At 42.1% G+C, this 20,032-nt stretch overlaps 1 protein-coding gene across 1 annotated transcript in view; it reads right to left on the minus strand.

Moving 5' to 3' along the window:
- The window catches only part of TGFBI (transforming growth factor beta induced), a 140,888-nt gene that overhangs the window by 69,976 nt on the left and 50,880 nt on the right, over positions 1 to 20,032 (minus strand). The window contains exons 6-8 of the mRNA XM_073620694.1: positions 18,659 to 18,805; positions 16,861 to 17,005; positions 908 to 1,120 (exon numbers count right to left, since the gene is read on the minus strand). Of these exons, the coding sequence (XP_073476795.1) occupies positions 908 to 1,120; positions 16,861 to 17,005; positions 18,659 to 18,805 (505 nt within the window). The remainder of the gene's footprint in view (positions 1 to 907; positions 1,121 to 16,860; positions 17,006 to 18,658; positions 18,806 to 20,032) is intronic.

A 20,032-nucleotide genomic window follows, 5' to 3' on the forward strand; every position in this document is an offset into this window, starting at 1 on the left:
TGTTGTCCCAGAAGGAAGCCTCTTCTAAAGATGATGCACAAGAAAGCCCGCAAACAGTTTACTGAAGTCAAGCAGACTAAGGACATGGATTACTGGAACCATGTCCTGTGGCCTGATGAGACCAAGATAAACTTATTGGGTTCAGATGGTGTCAAGCGTGTGTGGCGGCAACCAGGTGAGGAGTACAAAGACAAGTGTGTCTTGCCTAAAGTCAAGCATGGTGGTGGGAGTGTCATGGTCTGGAGCTGCATGAGTGCTGCCTTCACTTGGGAGCTACAGTTCATTGAAGGAACCGTAAATGCCAACATGTACAGGGACATACTGAAGCAGAGCATGATCCCCTCCCTTTAGAGACTGGGCCATAGAGCAGTATTCCAACATGATAACGACCCCAAACACACATCCAAGACAACCACTGCCTTGCTAAAGAAGCTGAGGGTAAAGGTGATGGACTGGCCAAGCATATCTCCAGACCTAAACCCTATTGAGCATCTGTGGGGCACCCTCAAACGGAGGGTGGTGGAGGACAAGGTCTCTAACATCCACAAGCTTAGTAATGTTATCATGGATATATATTCAATTTTCTGTTTCCCCCAAGGTAGTTTCTTATGAAAATATATATACAGTATAAAAAAATATATATATATACATGCATTTTGATACCTTGGGGGAAACAGAAAATTTAGATGCTACACTGAAAACACAGTGGCCTATTTCAGTTTTACTTCTCATTGAGTCACAGTGACCTTTTTAACTCATTTTTAACTTGTCCAAGAGTCTGTGACAGAGGCCTCCCATTGCTGTTCATAAATACGACTATCAACAAAATATGTGTCCCATGTCCTATTTTTTTTTTTACTGCCTGCATGTACTTTTTTAATAAAACATTCAGGGAAAAAGAACATACCTGCATCCGGAATCAACAATTCATCAACAAAGTGAACGACTCCATTTGTAGCCAAAATGTCTTTTTTAGAGATGATAGCTTTTCCGTTGAGTGTGAGCTCATCACCATGGCAGCTAACTTCCACTGGAGTTCCCTCAACCGTTTCAATAGAAGATCCAGCAATGATTGCTTCTGAGCACTGGGCATTGTTCAGGAGGTGATGATTCAACAGATCTGTAAACATATTTATAAGTCACATGAGAGAAAGAAACTACGGTACATACCAAAGTAATTTTATACTCCTCAGAGCATTGCAGCTTCAATTTAGCTTTAGTAGTGTTGTGACATTATATAACTATAGTACTCGAGTGCCATGTAAAATATCTTATGAAGTTTACAAAGCTTGGGATTATGAAAAAAGCTTCCATTTCTAAATCAGATATTTTGTATATGGCACTTAGAGTGTTATGAGTCAAAGAGCAATGGCTTTTAGTATCTCCTTTTGCTCAAACCATTTTTAAATTTCTATCTTCCTCCACTAAGGGGGTCATTTTGAAAAAAGCTTTAGCTGCATACACAAATGTTTCACAGCACTGAGTGATAGTCAGCCACATATTTCACAAGCTTAGCCTAAAGCTGTAAAATTTAAAATGACCAACTTGTTGCTAAGAACATCACTGTCCCAAAATTGACATTGTGTCAGCTCTCAATAAAAGCTTGTCATGTCTGCATACAGCACATAAAATGTGAAACTTGGAAACGGTTCTGCTTCAATTTTGAAATCAGTGGAGTGACACCTTTTTAGTGCGTTCCTGAGTGTAATTCTGTGTAGTAACTGTTTTAATACGCAGCTAGTCAGTAGCTTAGAATAGGGGTAAGCAACCTGGGGCCCTCCAGCTGTTGCAGAACTACAATTCCTATCATGCCCCTGGGAGTAATTATAATTGCCAGCCTTGCAATGCCTCATGGGAAATGTAGTTCCACAACAGCTGGAGGGCCCCGGGTTGCCTACTCCTGGCTTAGAAACATTAACATCAAACAGAATCTGACATTAATACATGGATATACACACCAAGCATACACTAACAGGCAGATTTAGGGCTCATTCATATGTTGTGTTGAGCTGCGTTGATCTGCATTGCATCAATGCAGGCTCAACACAAGGGCAGCTAGAGAACAATTGCTCTCTATGTGCCCTGTTCACACCATGCATTGGTGTGTGTTGCGTAAAAATGCAGCATGTTTGCATTTTTACACAGTACAAAGCATGTCACCACATGTCAACGCAGTAAAGCAACTTGCACATAAAGTTGGATAAAGTAACATAGCAGATAGAACTCCTTTATTGGAGGACAAGCTAGTCACATAACTTTCATGGTTCATGTGACCAGGCTTTCCTCTTGGCTTTTTGTTCTGCACTCCTGCTAAAAGAAGAGATAATATATTTACTTTAGTGAAAACCTGTGTCTTGAAACAGCGCTGCTTTGTTGTTCCATGTCCGGTGCAAGTATTTAAAATTTCTGTGTGTGTGGAAAACTTATTCCCCTCTGCACACTGTGTTTTCTCCTTTACTAAATGACATACAAGCTGGTGGGAGGAGCCACAACGTGTAGTGGGGAAAACAGGTATTGGACCCACCAACCTAGGCTTGGTACACAGCAATTGGGGATGCAAAGTCTGCCCAAAGGTGTTTTGCTTGTCAGTGTTTGTAAATGGTGCTGGAGAAATAACAGTCTGCCAATCCACCATTTATAAACTTAGAAAAACAGGTTAAACAGGTATTCGTTTATATGTACTGCTGTGGCCAAAAGTTGTGTGAATGACACAAATATTAATTTTCACAAAGTCTGCTGCTTTTAGATCTTTTTGCCAGATGTTACTATGGTATACTAAAGTATAATTACAAGCATTTCATAAGTGTCAAAAGCTTTTATTGAAAATGACAATAAGTTTATGCAAAGATTCAATATTTGCAGTGTTGACCTTTCTTTTTCAAGACCTCTGCAATGTGCCCTGGCATGCTGTCAATCAACTTATGGGCCACATTCTGACTGATTTCAGCCCATTCTTGCATAATCAATATTTGGAATTTATCAGATTTTTTTTTACCTGATGTTTTTCCTGGAGAGAAGTGGCTTCTTTGCTGCCCTTCTTGACACCAGGTCATCCTCCAAAACTCTTTGCCTCACTGTGCATGCAGATGTACTCACACCTGCCTGCTGCCATTCCTGAGCAAGCTCTGGACTGGTGGTTCCCCACTCCTGCAGCTAAATCAACTGTAGGATAGAGTCCTTGCACTTGCTGGACCTTCTTGGGTGCCAGTGGCGGCCTAAGGTTTTTTTGTGGGGGTGGCAAGCGGCACCTCCCCCCCACCTGCTCACTTGCTGGCTGTCTGCTGGTTGGTCTGGCACTTACCCCATCTAGGTGGCGGGTATTGGGCAGCGGCTCCTGTGTCTTCTCCTCCATCACGGTGGCTTGCGCAGTGTGTTTGCCTCCTCCCCTCCTCCTAGGCATCCAATAGGATCGCCTGTCGTTTCAGCCAATCGTGTAACGGGTCTCCAGACCCACTTTCTGATTGGCCCAGAGGAGGATCAGTGTTACAATAGCGAATATTCATTTGCTATTGTAACACACCCGGACGGGCTCGGTTCGCAGTGCTCTGCATCCCAAACCCACCCTATTTTGAAGACCATTAGAGCCTGTGGCTCTAATCGGGTGCTTCAAACCCCCCCTCCTATTGGAATCCATGCATCTGGCGTCCTACATGGAGGCATTTTAGGGTGTGCCCCCAAGTATATTTTTGTATATTGTATTGACCCTGACCAGGTCTCTTGGGCTGGAGCACCCCTCCCCCTCTTCATTACCTCTTATTAGTGGCCACCAGTGCATCCCTTCAGTTCTCCCACATAGAGGGGTTTATCTCCATTGGTTGAGACACAGGTTCTTTCATTCTATTACTAGGGTAGAACACACTAATTTGGGGTACTTTGTCACAGTAAGTGGGCTTAGCACTATATGACCATATAGCGTGACCCCCGTATTTTTGAATATGTTCAAGTGTTTTTAACTAGCCTTGCAGGATAAATGTCATTTTTGTACGTGTGCGCTGTAATCTGTTTTGTACTGGTTTTGGTCTTATAGCAGCACCATCTTGAATGTAAAACATTTTAGGATGTGCCCCCCAAGTATGTTTTTGTTTATTGTATGGACCCTGACCAGGTCTCTTGGTCTGGAGCACCCCTCCCTTGCTGGCTGATGATTGGCCAGGCATGCACTATGACCTGCATGCTTTGGCCAATCACAACGCCGTCAGCAAAGAGAGCCATAATTGGCCAAAGGCAGGGTGCCTTTGGTCAATTATGGCTCAGGGGGTTAAGTATACGCCCCATACAATATAAGGCTGCCTGCACGTAGGCCCTGTGTAGTGTATTGCTGGCATTAGATTGAGCAGGCAGTCTGTTCCTGGTACTGTTTCTAATCTACTTCAGGCAGGCAGGTGACTCAGTTAGCTGCAGTGTATTTAATATATATATATATATATATATATATATATATATATATATATATATATATATATATATATACATATATACATAACCACTGTATCCAGTTTAGCTAGATCTCACTGCAGTCCGTTCCTGGTGTACTGTTTCTAATAATATACTTCAGGCAGTTGATTCAGTTAGCTGCATATATATATTTACACTGTATCCTGTGTAGCTAGATCTGACTGCAGGCCATACCTGGTGTATGTATTCAAATACACTTTCAGGCAGGTAGGACAGGCAGGTTATTCAGTGATCTGCAGTGCATAAAATATATATACTGTCATCTACATATATATCCACTGCATTCTAGTCTAGCCAAGCCTATATCTGACTGCAGGCCATTGCTGGTGTACATTTTAAAATACACTTTCAGGCAGGCAGGCAGGCAAATGATTCAGTCATCTGCAGTGCATTAAATATATATACAGTCTCCACTCTCCAACATATATATATCCACTACATTCCGGTCTAGCCAAGCCTATATCTGACTGCAGGCCATTGCTGGTGTACATTTTCAAATACACTTTCAGGCAGGCAGGCAAGTGATTCAGTGATCTGCAGTGCATTAAATATATATACAGTCTTCAATATATATATATCCACTGCATTCCAGTCTAGCCAAGCCTATATCTGACTGCAGGCCATTGCTGGTGTACATTTTCAAATACACTTTCAGGCAGGTAGGACAGGCAGGTTATTCAGTGATCTGCAGTGCATAAAATATATATACTGTCATCTACATATATATCCACTGCATTCTAGTCTAGCCAAGCCTATATCTGACTGCAGGCCATTGCTGGTGTACATTTTAAAATACACTTTCAGGCAGGCAGGCAGGCAAATGATTCATTCATCTGCAGTGCATTAAATATATATACAGTCTCCACTCTCCAACATATATATATCCACTACATTCCGGTCTAGCCAAGCCTATATCTGACTGCAGGCCATTGCTGGTGTACATTTTCAAATACACTTTCAGGCAGGCAGGCAAGTGATTCAGTGATCTGCAGTGCATTAAATATATATACAGTCTTCAATATATATATATCCACTGCATTCCAGTCTAGCCAAGCCTATATCTGACTGAAGGCCATTGCTGGTGTACATTTTCAAATACACTTTCAGGCAGGCAAGTGATTCAGTGATCTGCAGTCTCCAACATATATATATATCCACTGCATTCCAGTCTAGCCAAGCCTATACCTGACTATAGGCCATTCCTGGTGTACATATTCAAAGACACTTTCAGGTAGGCAGACCAGGCAGGTGATTCAGTGATCTGCAGTGCATAAAGATATATATACACTCTCCTACATATATATCCACTGCATTCTAGTCTAGCCAAGCCTATACCTGACTACAGGCCATTCCTGGTGTATGTATTCAAAGACACTTTCAGGCAGGCAGGCCAGGCAGGTGATTCAGTGATCTACAGTGCATATATATATATATATATATATATATATATATATATATATATATATATATATACAGTCTCCTACAAGCCTATACCTAACTACAGGCATTTCCTGGTATACATTTTCAATTACACTTTCAGGCAGGCAGGTTATTCATTGATCTGCAGTGCATAAAAATATATATATACTGTCTCCTACATATATATCCACTGCATTCTAGTCTAGCCAAGCCTATATCTGACTGCAGGCCATTGCTGGTGTACATTTTCAAATACACTTTCAGACAGGCAGGCAGGCAAATGATTCAGTGATCTGCAATGCATTAAATATATATACAGTCTCCACTCCCCAACATATATATATCCACTGCATTCCAGTTTAGCCAAGCCTATATCTGACTGCAGGCCATTGCTGGTGTACATTTTCAAATACACTTTCAGACAGGCAGGCAGGCAAATGATTCAGTGATCTGCAATGCATTAAATATATATACAGTCTCCACTCCCCAACATATATATATCCACTGCATTCCAGTTTAGCCAAGCCTATATCTGACTGCAGGCCATTGCTGGTGTACGTTTTCAAATACACTTTCAGACAAGCAGGCAGGCAGGCAGGCAAGTGATTCAGTGATCTGCAGTGCATTAAATATATATACAGTCTCCAACATATATATATATATATATATATATATATATATATATATATATATATATCCACTGCATTCCAGTCTAGCCAAGCCTATATCTGACTGCAGGACATTGCTGGTGTACATTTTCAAATACACTCTCAGGAAGGCAGGCAGGCAGGCAAAGGATTCAGTGCTCTGCAGTGCATTCAATATATATACAGTCTCCAACATATATATATCCACTGCATTCCAGTCTAGCCAAGCCTATATCTGACTGCAGGCCATTGCTGGTGTACATTTTCAAATACACTTTCAGGCAGGCAGGGAAGTGATTCAGTGATCTGCAGTGCATTAAATATATATACAATCTCCTACATATATATCCACTGCATTCTAGTCTAGCCAAGACTATACCTGACTACAGGCCATTCCTGGTGTACGTATTCAAAGACACTTTCAGGCAGGCAGGCAGGCGGGCAGGTTATTCAGTGATCTGCAGTGCATAAAATATATATACTGTCTCCTACATATATATCCACTGCATTCTAGTCTAGCCAAGCCTATATCTGACTGCAGGCCATTGCTGGTGTACATTTTCAAATACACTTTCAGGCAGGCAGGCAAATGATTCAGTGATCTGCAGTGCATTAAATATATATACAGTCTCCACTCTCCTACATATATATCCACTGCATTCTAGTCTAGCCAAGCCTATATCAGACTGCAGGCCATTGCTGGTGTACATTTTCAAATACACTTTCAGGCAGGCAGGCAAATAATTCAGTGATCTGCAATGCATTAAATATATATACAGTCTCCACTCCCCAACATATATATATCCACTGCATTCCAGTTTAGCCAAGCCTATATCTGACTGCAGGCCATTGCTGGTATACGTTTTCAAGTGATTCAGTGATCTGCAGTGCTTTAAATATATATACAGTCTCCAACATATATATATCCACTGCATTCTAGTCTAGCCAAGCCTATATCTGACTGCAGGCCATTCCTGGTGTACGTTTTCAAATACACTTTCAGGCAGGCAAGGAAGTGATTCAGTGATCTGCAGTGCATTAAATATATATATATATATATATATATATATATATATATATATATATATATATATATATATATATATACAGTCTCCAACATAAATATATCCACTGCGTTCCAGTCTAGCCAAGCCTATACCTGACTATAGGCCATTCCTGGTGTACGTATTCAAAGACACTTTCAGGCAGGCAGGCCAGGCAGGTGATTCAGTGTTCTGCAGTGCATAAAGATATATATATATATATATATATATATATATATATATATATATATATACACTCTCCTACATATATATCCACTGCATTCTAGTCTAGTCAAGCCTATACCTGACTACAGGCCTTTCCTGGTGTATGTTTTCAATGACACTTTCAGGCAGGCGATTCAGTGATCTGCAGTGCATAAAGATATATATACAGTCTCCTACATATATATCCACTGCATTCTAGTCTAGCCAAGCCTATACCTGATTGCAGGCCATTCCTGGTGTAATTTTTCTAGTAAACTTCAGGCGGTGTTTTGCTAATTCAATTTTACAGCATGTCTGGAAGGCCACCAAGGAAAGGCAGACACTCACAGGCCACTAAAAGAGGGCAAGCAAGCTCTGTGTCTACAGCCAACAGTGCTGGTCTTGGACATGGTGCATCCTCAGCACGTGGCCGTGGGGCACGCTTGTCCTTTTTTTCAAGAGCTGGCCGTGTTGAGCCACAACATGCAGAAGAGTTGGTAGAGTGGATCACAAAGCCGTCCTGATCCTCCTCATCCTCTGTCACCCAGGCTAAGAAAAGTTTGGCTGCTAATGCAGCTGCCAAAGCGGCCTATTCCATCGGCTCAATGGCATCAGTCACTCCTTCCCTAGCCCTACCATCATGTCCTGAGGAGTCCCCCGAACTGTTCGACCACAGTGTAAGGTACATGCTGCAGGAGGATGCGCAGCGTTTTGATGGTACCCAGGTTGAGGATGAAGGCAGTAACATGAGCCCAGAGAGAGGGGGTGCCCAAGAAGGACAAGAAACTGTCAGTCATATTCCCCCAGCTGCAGCATACTGCCAGGTTTGCTCAAGTGGTGAGGAGGGAGGGAATGATGAGGTCACTGACTCTACATGGCATGAAGAAGAGAGGAGGAGGAGGAGGCACATCTCCAATGAGGCAGGATGCCCTCCAAGGGCCAGCTTAAGGACAGCCAACTGACTGCATCATACCACAGAGCTCCGCATGTGCAGGGCGCTACTGACTCCGCACGTTCTTTCAAAAGTTCTTTGGTGTGGGCCTTTTTTGAGACGTGTGCAGCAGATTGCACCATTGCTGTTTGCAACATATGTCTGAAGCGTATCAAGCATGCCCAAAACAGCAGCCGCTTGGGCACCACATGCTTGACCAGACATATGTCGAGCTCCCATGCAATCCGTTGGCAACAGTACTTAAAAGACCCACACCAAAGAACAAGGCGGACCTCTCCTTGATCATCATCAGCTGGGATCTCCAACCCCACTATACCTTCAGTCCTCTCAGAGACCTGCACTGAGAGGAATGAAGGTGTAGAATTAGGTGCCCCAAGCACTTGCGGGCAATCTGCTAGCGGTAGACCAAAATCCGATTGTAGCAAGCAAATTTCCCTACTCCAGTTGCTAAACTGAAAGAAATTTGGTCCCAGCCATCCACATGCTCAGCGGCTGAATGCTAGTTTGGCTAAATTGCTAGCACTCCAACTGCTGCCTTTTCAGCTGGTAGACTCTGCCCCCTTTCGAGAATTTGTGGAATGTGCGGTACTTCAGTGGCAGGTTCCCAAACGCCATTTTTTTTCTCGGAAGGCCATTCCGGCTCTCTACCGGCATGTGGAAGGCAATGTCTTGGCCTCGTTGGACAGGGTGGTCAGCGGTAAGGTGCATATTACCGCTGACTCATGGTCCAGCAGGCATGGACAAGGACGTTACCTTTCTTTCACGGCGCACTGGGTAACCCTGCTGGCAGCTGGGAAGGATGCAGGACATGGTGCAGTATTGTTGGAGCTTGTTCTGCCACCATGCCTCCAAAATGCTGGTAGTGGTGATTCTTCTTCTTCCTCTATGGCCTCTTCCTGTGCAGATTTGTCCTCAGAACCAGCGGTGCTCCGTAGACGTTCTAGGGGCTACGCAAGCACTCAGGCAAAAAGATGCGATGCGGTGCTTGAGTTGGTCTGCTTAGGGGACAGAAGCCACACTGGGGCAGAGATTCTGGCAGCTCTGCAGGGGCAGGTTCAGAGGTGGTTGACGCCATACCAGCTTCAGACAGGAATGGTTGTTTGCGACAATGGCACCAACCTCCTCTCTGCCCTCTGACAGGGACACTTGACCCATGTTCCCTGTTTGGCTCACGTCCTTAATTTGGTGGTGCAGTGGTTCTTGTGCAGGTACCCGGGCTTACAGACTCTCCTGAGGCAGGCCAGGAAAGTCTGTGGGCATTTCCACCGGTCATATAATGCCAGTGCTTGGCTGGCTGACCTTCAAAAGGAATGCAACCTGCCCAAGAACCGCCTTATCTGTGACATGCCCACCAGGTGGAACTCAACGTTGGCAATGCTGCAGCGGCTGAACATGCAGCAGAGGGCCATCAATGAGTACCTGTGTGAGTATGGGGAGTCAGGGGAGCTTGCCTTTTTTTTGCGGCTAATGATCAGGGATGCATGCACTGTCCTTTCACCATTTGAGGAGGCCACGAGGATGATGAGCAGTGACAGTGCATGCATCAGTGATACTGTCCCTCTTGTCTTCCTGTTGGAGCATATGCTGCGTGGAATAATGGACAGGGCACTTGAGGCAGTACAGAGGGAGAAAGAGGAAGACTTCCTTACCTCTCAAGGCCTCCTTTATCCAGAAAGTATTCCTGTGGGCCTGCCTATCACACAGGAAGAGGAGGAGGAGGAGGATTGTGTCAGCATGGAGGTGGAGCCTGGCACTCAGCATCAGCAGCAGTCTTCAACGGATCATTTTCAGTCCCCAGAAACCCATGGACTTGTACGTTGCTGGCAGGAGGTGGCTGTGGATCCGGCTGTCCTTAGTGACCCAGAGGTCTCCGGACCGAATGCCTCAGCAAACCTACGCTGCATGGCCTCCCTAATCCTGCAAAGCCTGCGAAAGGACCCTCGGATTCGTGGTATCAAGGAGAGGGATCAGTACTGGCTGGCAACCCTTCTTGATCCACGTTACAAGGGTAAGGTTGCGGAATGTATCCAGCCTTCGCAGAGGGAGCAGAGGATGAAACCTCTTCGGGAGGCCTTGCAGAAAGGTTTGTGCAATGCGTTTCCAGAGCCTGGGAGGTTGCAATTTCCTGGTCCTCCTGGACAACATGTTGCTGAGGCTTTCGGTCAGTCAAAGAAGGAGCGGTGGAGAAGGTGGACGTCTGACCGTTGCGTTCAGACAATTTTTTAGTCCAGCAACCATCACTAGCGTCTGATTTACATGGTGCAGGAATACCTTGGGGCAAGATCAGACTTGGACACCTTTCCAACCGAAAATCCACTGGGTTACTGGGTCTTGAGGATGGATCACTGGCCATAGCTTGCACAGTATGCAAATGAGCTACTGGCCTGTCCTGCATCCAACGTTCTATCTGAACGCACATTCAGTCCTACTGGAGGCTTTGTAACCGATCACAGAGTGCACCTGTCCACAGACTCGGTTGTTCGGCTCACCTTCATAAAAATGAATTAGTCATGGATCACCAGCTACCAAGCACCTGATGCTGATGTAACCGATTAATTTTTTTATGAATGTGAGATCCCTTGAAGACTGCCTATGCTGATGCTGAGTGACTTTCCTGTTATGCTGAGTGACTATCATATTCCTCCTCAATGTTCATGTTGATAGCTTCTAAGACCATTTTTGGTTCTGGGAACCACCACCAGTGCCTAAAGCCTCTGTGAGGGTGTTGCAGTGTTGTGGCACCAGCACTAGTGCCTGAGGCCCAATTTTTCTGCCCCTGTTTAACAGGGGCATGTAATTACAATTGTTGCTGTAATATTTTGCAGCAGGGCTCATTCCTGCGCTCAATTAGAGTATCTGTGAGGGGTTACAGTGTTGTGGCACCAGCACCAGTGCCTAAGGCCCAATTTTTCTGCCCCTGTTTAATAGGGGCACGTAATTACAATTTTTGATCTAATATTTCACAGCAGGGCTCGTTCCTGTGCTCAACAACAGAATCTGTGAGGAGTTACAGTGTTGTGGCACCACCACCAAGACCCAATTTTTCTGCCCCTGTTTAACAGGGGCATGTAATTACAATTTTTGATCTAATATTTCACAGCAGGGCCTGTTCCTGTGCCCACCAAGAGTTATGTCCCGTACACACGGTCGGACTTTGTTCGACGGTCCGACGGAAAATGTGTGATAGGACCTTGTTGTCGGAAAATCCGATGGAAAATGTGTGATGGAGCCCACACACGGTCGGAATTTCCGACAACAAGGTCCTATCACACATTTTCCGTCGGAAAATCCGACCGTGTGTACGGGGCATAACTGTGAGGGCTTACAGTGTTGTGGCAACACCACCACACCACCACCAAAGGCCCAATTTTTCTGACCCTGTTCAACAGGGGCATGTAATTCCAATTCTTGATATAATATTTCACAGCAGGGCCCATTCCAGCTCCCACCAAGAGTAACTGTGAGGGCTTACAGTGTTGTGGCACCCCCACCACCACCACCAAAGGCCCAGTTTTTCTGACCCTGTTCAACAGGGGCATGTAATTACAATTCTTGATATAATATTTCACAGCAGGGCCCATTCCAGCACCCACCAAGAGTAACTGTAAGGGCTTACAGTGTTCTGGTACCACCAACACCTAAGGCCCACATTTCTGCAGAGTATATAGATCAGGCCGTATCGTATATACAGGCGGTCCCCTATTTTCAAACATCTGACTTACAAACGACCACTACTTACAAACGGAGGGAGACAACAGGTGGTGAGCGGAAATCTACCCCTAGGAAGGGAAATTCTCTCCTGTAAGAGTTAATATGGGAAAAAGGTGTCTCCACTGATGCTTTATTATCACCAATCCTTGTTTCCTTAAAAAACCCAAATTTTCAAAATCCAATTGTCATTGGGACAGAAAGTGAGGTGAAATCTTCTGAACAGGGGCACAGACAGCAAAACAAATGTTACAGGGGTGATGATAACCCTTCCCTATGTTATCCAAAAAGCTTAAAAATTGATTTTTTGGCTGGAGCCACACTTAAAAATTGTACCTGTTCCACATTACAAACAGAATCAACTTAAGAACAAACCTAGAGTCCCTGTCTTGTTTGGACCGCCTGTATACTGCTGTTCATAGTATATAGGGCCTGGGGGCCCCAAGCCTTTTCTTTTTTTAATTTGGGTGCGGGGTTCCCCTTAATATCCATACAAGACCCAAAGGGCCTGGTAATGGGCTGGGGGAGTTACCCATGCCATTTTTCTCAATAATTTTCATCCATACTGCCGGGACCCGACATTACATTACAGCCGCAAGCAGTTTTAAATTACTTTTATTCCTTTAGAAATGTCTTTTTGTGCAGGGACTGTTCTAAACACAGTAAACATGCCCCACTTTACAGGCATACCATAGACACCCCTCAGGTATGATATTTAAAGGAATATTTAACTTTTATTTTTTCACTTTAACCACCTCAATACTGGGCACTTTCACCCCCTTCCTTCCCAGACCAATTTTCAGCTTTCAGCGCTATCACACTTTCAATGAAAATTGCGCGGTCATGCTACGCTGTACCAAAATGAAATTTTTATCATTTTGTTCGCACAAATAGAGCTTTCTTTTGGTGATATTTATTCATGACTCAGTTTTTTATTTTTTGCGATATAAGCGAAAAAAGAGTGGAAATTTGAAAAAAATAACAATATTTTCTTCTTTCTATTTTAAAAGAAATCCAATAAAATTGAATTTTGTCATAAATTTAAGCCAACATGTATTCTGCTACATGTCTTTGGTAAAAAAAAATCCCGTTGTGTATAATAATTGGTTCGTGTGATCACGGACATATGTATGCAAATGATCATGTACAGACATGCGCAGGTGATCACGGACATATGTGTGCAGATAATCATTGGGACATGTGATTTTACTGTTAAATCTGTGGGGGACAGGTGTTTTTACTATGTGGGAACATGTGTGTGGGGACATGTATTTTACATTTTGCACATGTTTTACATGTGTGTTTTACATTGTGTACATGTGTGTTTTACATTTGTGTACATGTGTGTTTTACATTTGTGTCTTACACTGGTGATCAGTGAGTAAAAAGCTGTAAAAAACAGCTCATACTAACTGATCACCAGCCAGCCGCAGCGATCCGCTTTCCTCTCCTCACCGACAACTTCTGTGTGAGGAGTGCCTAGCAACCGGCTCTCTGTTTACATCACATGACAGCCGTGATTGGACACGGCCATCATGTGATCAGGAGGGCCAATCACAGAGCCCTCCTGCCGATCAGAGATGCTCCGTGTCCGGGTGACACGAGCGCATCGGGATCACGCCGCTGCGCAGGCACACGCACGCGCAGGCACACGCACGCGCGCACGATCCGCCTCATTCTGAGGGACGTTCCGGAACGTCCACTCAGAAGGAGAGAGCACCCACCCGGCCGTTTATGTGCAGTGGCCGGGTGGGGAGTGGTTAAGCATCAATAAAATCACTGCTCCCGAAAAAACGTCTGTTTTTAAAACTTTCTTTTGCATTGATACATGTCTCCCGGGGCAGGATCCGAGTCCCCAAACCCTTTTTAGGACAATAACTTGTATATTAGCCTTTAAAATTCGCACTTTTGATTTCTCATGTTCGAGTCCCATAGACTTTAACGGTGTTCGTATGTTCGTGCGAACTTTCCATCCGTTCGCATGTTCTGGATGCAAAACTAACCGGGAGGTGTTTGGCTCATCCCTACTTAGCACTATATGACCATATAGCGTGACCAAACCCCCGTATTTTTGAATATGTTCAGGTGTTTTTAACTAGCCTTGCAGGATAAATGTAATTTTTGTATGTGTGCGCTGTAATCTGTTTTGTACTGCATGGAGGCCAGACGCATGAATAGTGGGGGCGGCGTCCGTGCACCCTTAATGGATGAGCCGCCCCTGTTGGGCTCCCTGAAGCCTTCTTCACAAATGCAGTGGAAATGTTTTTTATGGGATTAAGTTCATTTTCATGGCAAAGAGGAACTTAGCATTTAATTGAAATTCAACTGATCACTCCTCATAACATTCTGGAGTGTATGCAAATTGCCATCATAAAAACGGAGGCAGCAGACTTTGTGTAAATTAATATTTGTGTCATTCTCAAAACTTTTGGCCATGGCTGTAAGTGTTTGGTTGGTGTCATTTGAAATATGGCCCTGCTTACTTTATGATCCTGGAAGGTCCTGAAACATTGGCCTGTGATGCCTATTAGGCCTCAGGCACACAGAACTCTCCTAGAAGCCAGAAGTGCTTTTGCAGAAAAAATGTCTGATGCTTGTAAAAGTGTCTAAAACTTTTACAAGCTTTGAGGAGCTTTTACAGACATCAAGCTCTTGGGCATTAATTCATTTAATTGGCCTCAATAAATAATTTATTCTGCCCATTGAAATGAATTAATGCTCAAGCACTAGCATTTAGGTGCAATTAGGCACGTTTAGCAAATTTTAGAAGCGTCAAGCATTTTTTATGCCCAAACTCTGCTGCCTCTAAAAGCTCCTGCCACTAAACGCTGCTAAAAGCCTATGTGTGCATGGACACATAGGCTAACACGGAGAGGTGTTTAGAGGTAGGGAAAAAAAAAACACCAGACGCCCTTAAAAGCAGCTGTCAAAATGTCAATTATGCATGAGGCCTTACTTTATATAAATAAAGCGGAAAATTATCTCTATACCAAGGTGTACTGGTGAAAATCCTTATCTTACAATGATTGTATAGTAGGGCCTTCGACCAAACCACTACAGCACCCTACACGAACTGTAGGCATGCCCAAAGGAGTACGATGGATACAATACAACTTTATATGGGATATTGTCCCATCTGACACCTTCCAATAGTTCCATAAAGCAGGCTGAAGAGTGGTCCCTCACAGTCACTGTATCCACAAATTCCAGGATTTTTTTGAAATACCAGGACGGTCCCAAGAAATCAGGGATGGTTGTGAGGTATGTCACTTTTTTTTTTTTATACAAGTTTAAAAAATGTTAAAACAGAGTGCACAAAAATACTTCAAAACCACAACCCCACATTGCCCACGTCCCCTCCCATCCTGATATCCCCAATCATCACACAAACAAAGTGGATGGTGGTATACCCCATCAGAACATTGTTTTCTGATATGGTGATTCGGTGTACAAAGGGTAACTTTGCCTCTGTCAGAAATAAGTTTACTCTGTGGACCCCAAAATTGTAAAAAAAAAAAAGCCCTAGAAAAATTCTGGATGCGGTTTGTTGCATACTTTTTTGTTAAAATAAAGGATTAGAAAAAAAAATAAAATAAATGCAATTAAAAATTACCGTATATCTACCTCCAAAAAAAGAAACCCTGAAACGCTAAACCTTAACTCCAAAAAAAGTAAAACAAAAGTAAAAATTGAAAATACTGTAAGAATGACAAAAAATATTTCAGTAAAATACTAAAAAGTAAAAAAAAAAAAAACTGGGGAAAGGGGGAGATGGGGTGGCAGGTGAAGTTGTTGCTAACACATACAAAAACGAAGTACTAGAAAGTACTGTTGGGTCCACACATTTCACAGTATAAAGCACTCTCTCTCTAATCACGCATTGTTGGTTCTCGCTTTCTACTTTGACAAATGGCTGATGGGAACCCTGCCTTTTATAGTGAGGGGGCTGGTGCATAAGAAAGTCCTGTATTATATTACCTGTAAGTCACGTGACTTTATTTCAAAGGCCAGGAATTCCATTTTTGGTAGTTTGTTGCATGTTCAACCAGAACCTGGACCTAGTTTTTACCATTTATTCACAATGACAATAAAATGTATCTTCACTCCTGTTCTAATACCAGTATGTGTAGAAATTAACTGTGGCTCTTAATTTCAAAATATTGAAAATAAAAATTGTATTCTACAAATTGCAGATTTTAATATGTGAATGGTGGATTTAGCAAACATATTTTTTTTTTTTTATATACTGATAAATGGGACGGGTTGGTTTTGTTATCCATCTTAGCACAAATAGTGGTGTACTATGTAGATATGTATGTTATATGCTTAGGATACTTTGAAAAACATAGCTCTCAGTGATGGTATACAACATGATGTTAAAAGGACCACCTAATTTTCAGCATATGATCAGGTTTTTGCACAGGTAGGCTACCTTTCAATGCCTCTGGGTCACCAAGGATTCTGTTGAGTGTTTCTGGTGAAACCTTTTCAAAGGCTTCATTGGTGGGAGCAAGAAGTGTGTACTGTTTATCTTCAGATTCCAGCATATCAATGAGCCCTGATGCAGCTATAGCAGCCTTAAATATAAAAAGAACATTTCATTAAAGTTATTTTATATAGGTGTTTTTCCAATCTCGATTCTTCTTTTTTTTTTTTTTTTTTTTTTTTAGAAAAAATAGACTACAGTAAAAAATATAATAAAATTACTATTACTATTATGTATGGACATGCCATATTAAAGCAATATCATGTACCAACCTCCTGTAATTTGCACTAAAAAAAAAGACAAAAAGAGATGGATATTTCAGGTACTAAACAGATCATATCACAACTTACTGTAAAAATGATATAGTATTTATTCCATGACATTAAATACCTTTACAAATCAATGCTATTAATAAAAAATAGTGATCCCAACTTGTGCATAGAACATATAGAGGGTATTCTTGGTTCATCAATCATGCTTTTTCAATATCTACTTATTCATTATATTTATCACCCATTGCCACCCAAATAGCAGTGTCCCATCCTTTTAAGGATAGGGTGACACTACAACTCCCCAACCCTAACGAGGATGTGGAGTTTCATTGTATCCCTGCAGAGGTTGGGGCACTGGCATTTGCCTAGGAGGGTTGAGCATATTCACCCTTGCTATTAAAGTCCTGTAGGTAGGAGGATTTTGTCTTGGGCCGGTGCCAGTATTGAGTCCACCCTTGGGATTTCTCTCGAGGAATGTTTTGTTCACTCTTTTCATGCTGCTGCTTGTGCAGAATTATGTCCTCAATGTGGGTATGCTGGATATCTTACATCATTATTCTATGCCATGAGACATGGCCTTGTGGCGCAGCAGAGAATTTTAAAGAAGGGAGCTCCCATTGGACCCTGGGCTTCCATGTGAAGGCTAGGGATCTGGTAGAAAGGCTAGTGACTCCTATATTTGAATACAATGCCATTAGAGTAAGTTGGATTTAAAAAAAAAATCTTTGGGGATATGTATTGCCATCTTTAATATATTTTATTAGAAGGATTGATTCATGTTTTTATTATCTTGATCCATAGACCATTGATATTTAGCCATTTAAAAAAAGGAGATGCAAAATCTCATAAATATCTGGGGTATGGACATAAGATTTGGGGCAAATTTGTAATTTTATGAAAAGTTTTAGCAGTATTTAAACATTTTTGTGATATCAGTTCACAGACACTTTACGTTAAAGACAAGCACCTCCATAATCCTCTGCAGTCTCACCTTCTGTGTTTCATGGATTACTGCACATGTGAATGCTGAAACAGATTTTATTTACTGTATCTTATCTATAAATTGCTATTCTAGTAAGTTCTTTTTTTCTAGATAACTGATTGAAATGTGATATTTTAAACTGATATATTTGTACATTAGATATTCACCCTTATATTTGCTTCTGAGGAAACCCACATCCAATTTGCATAGGTGTGAACCCAGCCTAAATCTTGTTCAGACGAACCTTTTCTATTCACAGACTACAAAAATGTTTATTCACAGAATAGTTATTTTTTGCTTTAACTTTTCTTACCAACAGCTGTTCTTGAACTTCTGCAAAATTAACAGTCATACTGATTTTCAAGGAAGTGGTTTTTATTCCTCCCACCACTGTCAGCTCAATAAAATGTTAATTTCCATCACTTTTATGGTGACTAAAACACTGTTTATACAAGTCCAGCATTTTCTAATATGGGAAATAGGAACTTACTCGAAGGGTCTCCAGGCTGTCCTCGGTATCAACCACTTGGGCAATATTGTTTGTGATGGCTGTAATTACTTTATCAATCACATGGACTACACCATTTGTTGCATGATGATCCGCCTTTATAAGTCTGGCACAGTTTACTGTAACAATCTTTAAAAGAAAACAATAAAATATTAAACATATATATGGCAATTGTTTTTTGTTTCCATTATATATACACATGTTAAAGAGATCAGTAGTGTATGCGAACCCAAAATGTAAAACTGCAGAGGTCAGCTACCCAATGCACCTCTGCATTGTAACAGCAAATTATTACTTCTTATCCCTGTGTCTTTTTATGATTTTACCTGCCCATCCTGCCAGATATCACAAATATTATAAAGATGACAAAGCTTGTCTGTTGTGTAGCTGTATAGTAATTATATTTTTACCCTTGCTTGCCCACCACTGCAGAGAGACAGTAGAAGGGTGTGCACATGCTATATGTTGCTGCTGGAATTTCCCATATATAGACTGCTAACTAAATGTATGACATTAAAAATAATAATAAAAATCCTTACTCTCCCACACAGCAGTGTGGATTTATGTGTGGGCTTGTAGGTACTACAATCTGAGACAGGCATGAACAAAACAGGAAGTGACAAAACCCTGCACTTTCACAGTGGTTCTTGCCAGAAATCCCTACACTAAGGAATGGTCATATGGTATCTATTGTTCTAATTTCTAACTTTTAGATTGGCTTGCATTTTGTCCATTAGTTTACCCCAGGTACAGGCATTTAGATTTTTATATTTACATATACTTTAAAAAATAAAGACAAGGGGGCAGAGATTAACTAAAACAGGTACACACAGAATCTGATGCAGCTGTGCATAATAACCAATCAGCCTTTATGTTTTAGCCCTCATTCACATTGGAGGCGGGTTTGAAATCATGGGAGTTCAGCTGAATTTGCACGATTTCAAACCCGCATTTCATTGCGAGTTCGGGGGCGATTTGAAAGACATCTGTGCGAGTTCATGCATAGATGTCTATTGAAATCGCCCCCCGAAGTCACCAAAAGTAGTGCAGGAACTACCTTTGGAAATCAGTACGGCACCTCAAAGTCGGCGTTTCATTAATTGGGACGCTCCTATTGCCAGCAATAAGCTTTGATTTGACATGGGATTTGACCTATCAAATCACACCACTATGAACGGGAACTTATTGTCAAAGCTTAATTGAACAAGCTGAACTTAGAAGCTGAATGGTTACTATGCACACCTGCCTCAGATTCTGTGTGTACCCGTTTTAGTACCTTTAGTATCTTCACCAGTGTGTGTTATTTAAAAAAAAAAACTTGTTTCTATAGTTTTTACTGAAAAAAGTAAGAAAAAA

The sequence above is a fragment of the Aquarana catesbeiana genome, linkage group LG03 (genome assembly GCF_042186555.1).
Source record: "Aquarana catesbeiana isolate 2022-GZ linkage group LG03, ASM4218655v1, whole genome shotgun sequence".
NCBI lineage: Eukaryota > Metazoa > Chordata > Amphibia > Anura > Ranidae > Aquarana > Aquarana catesbeiana.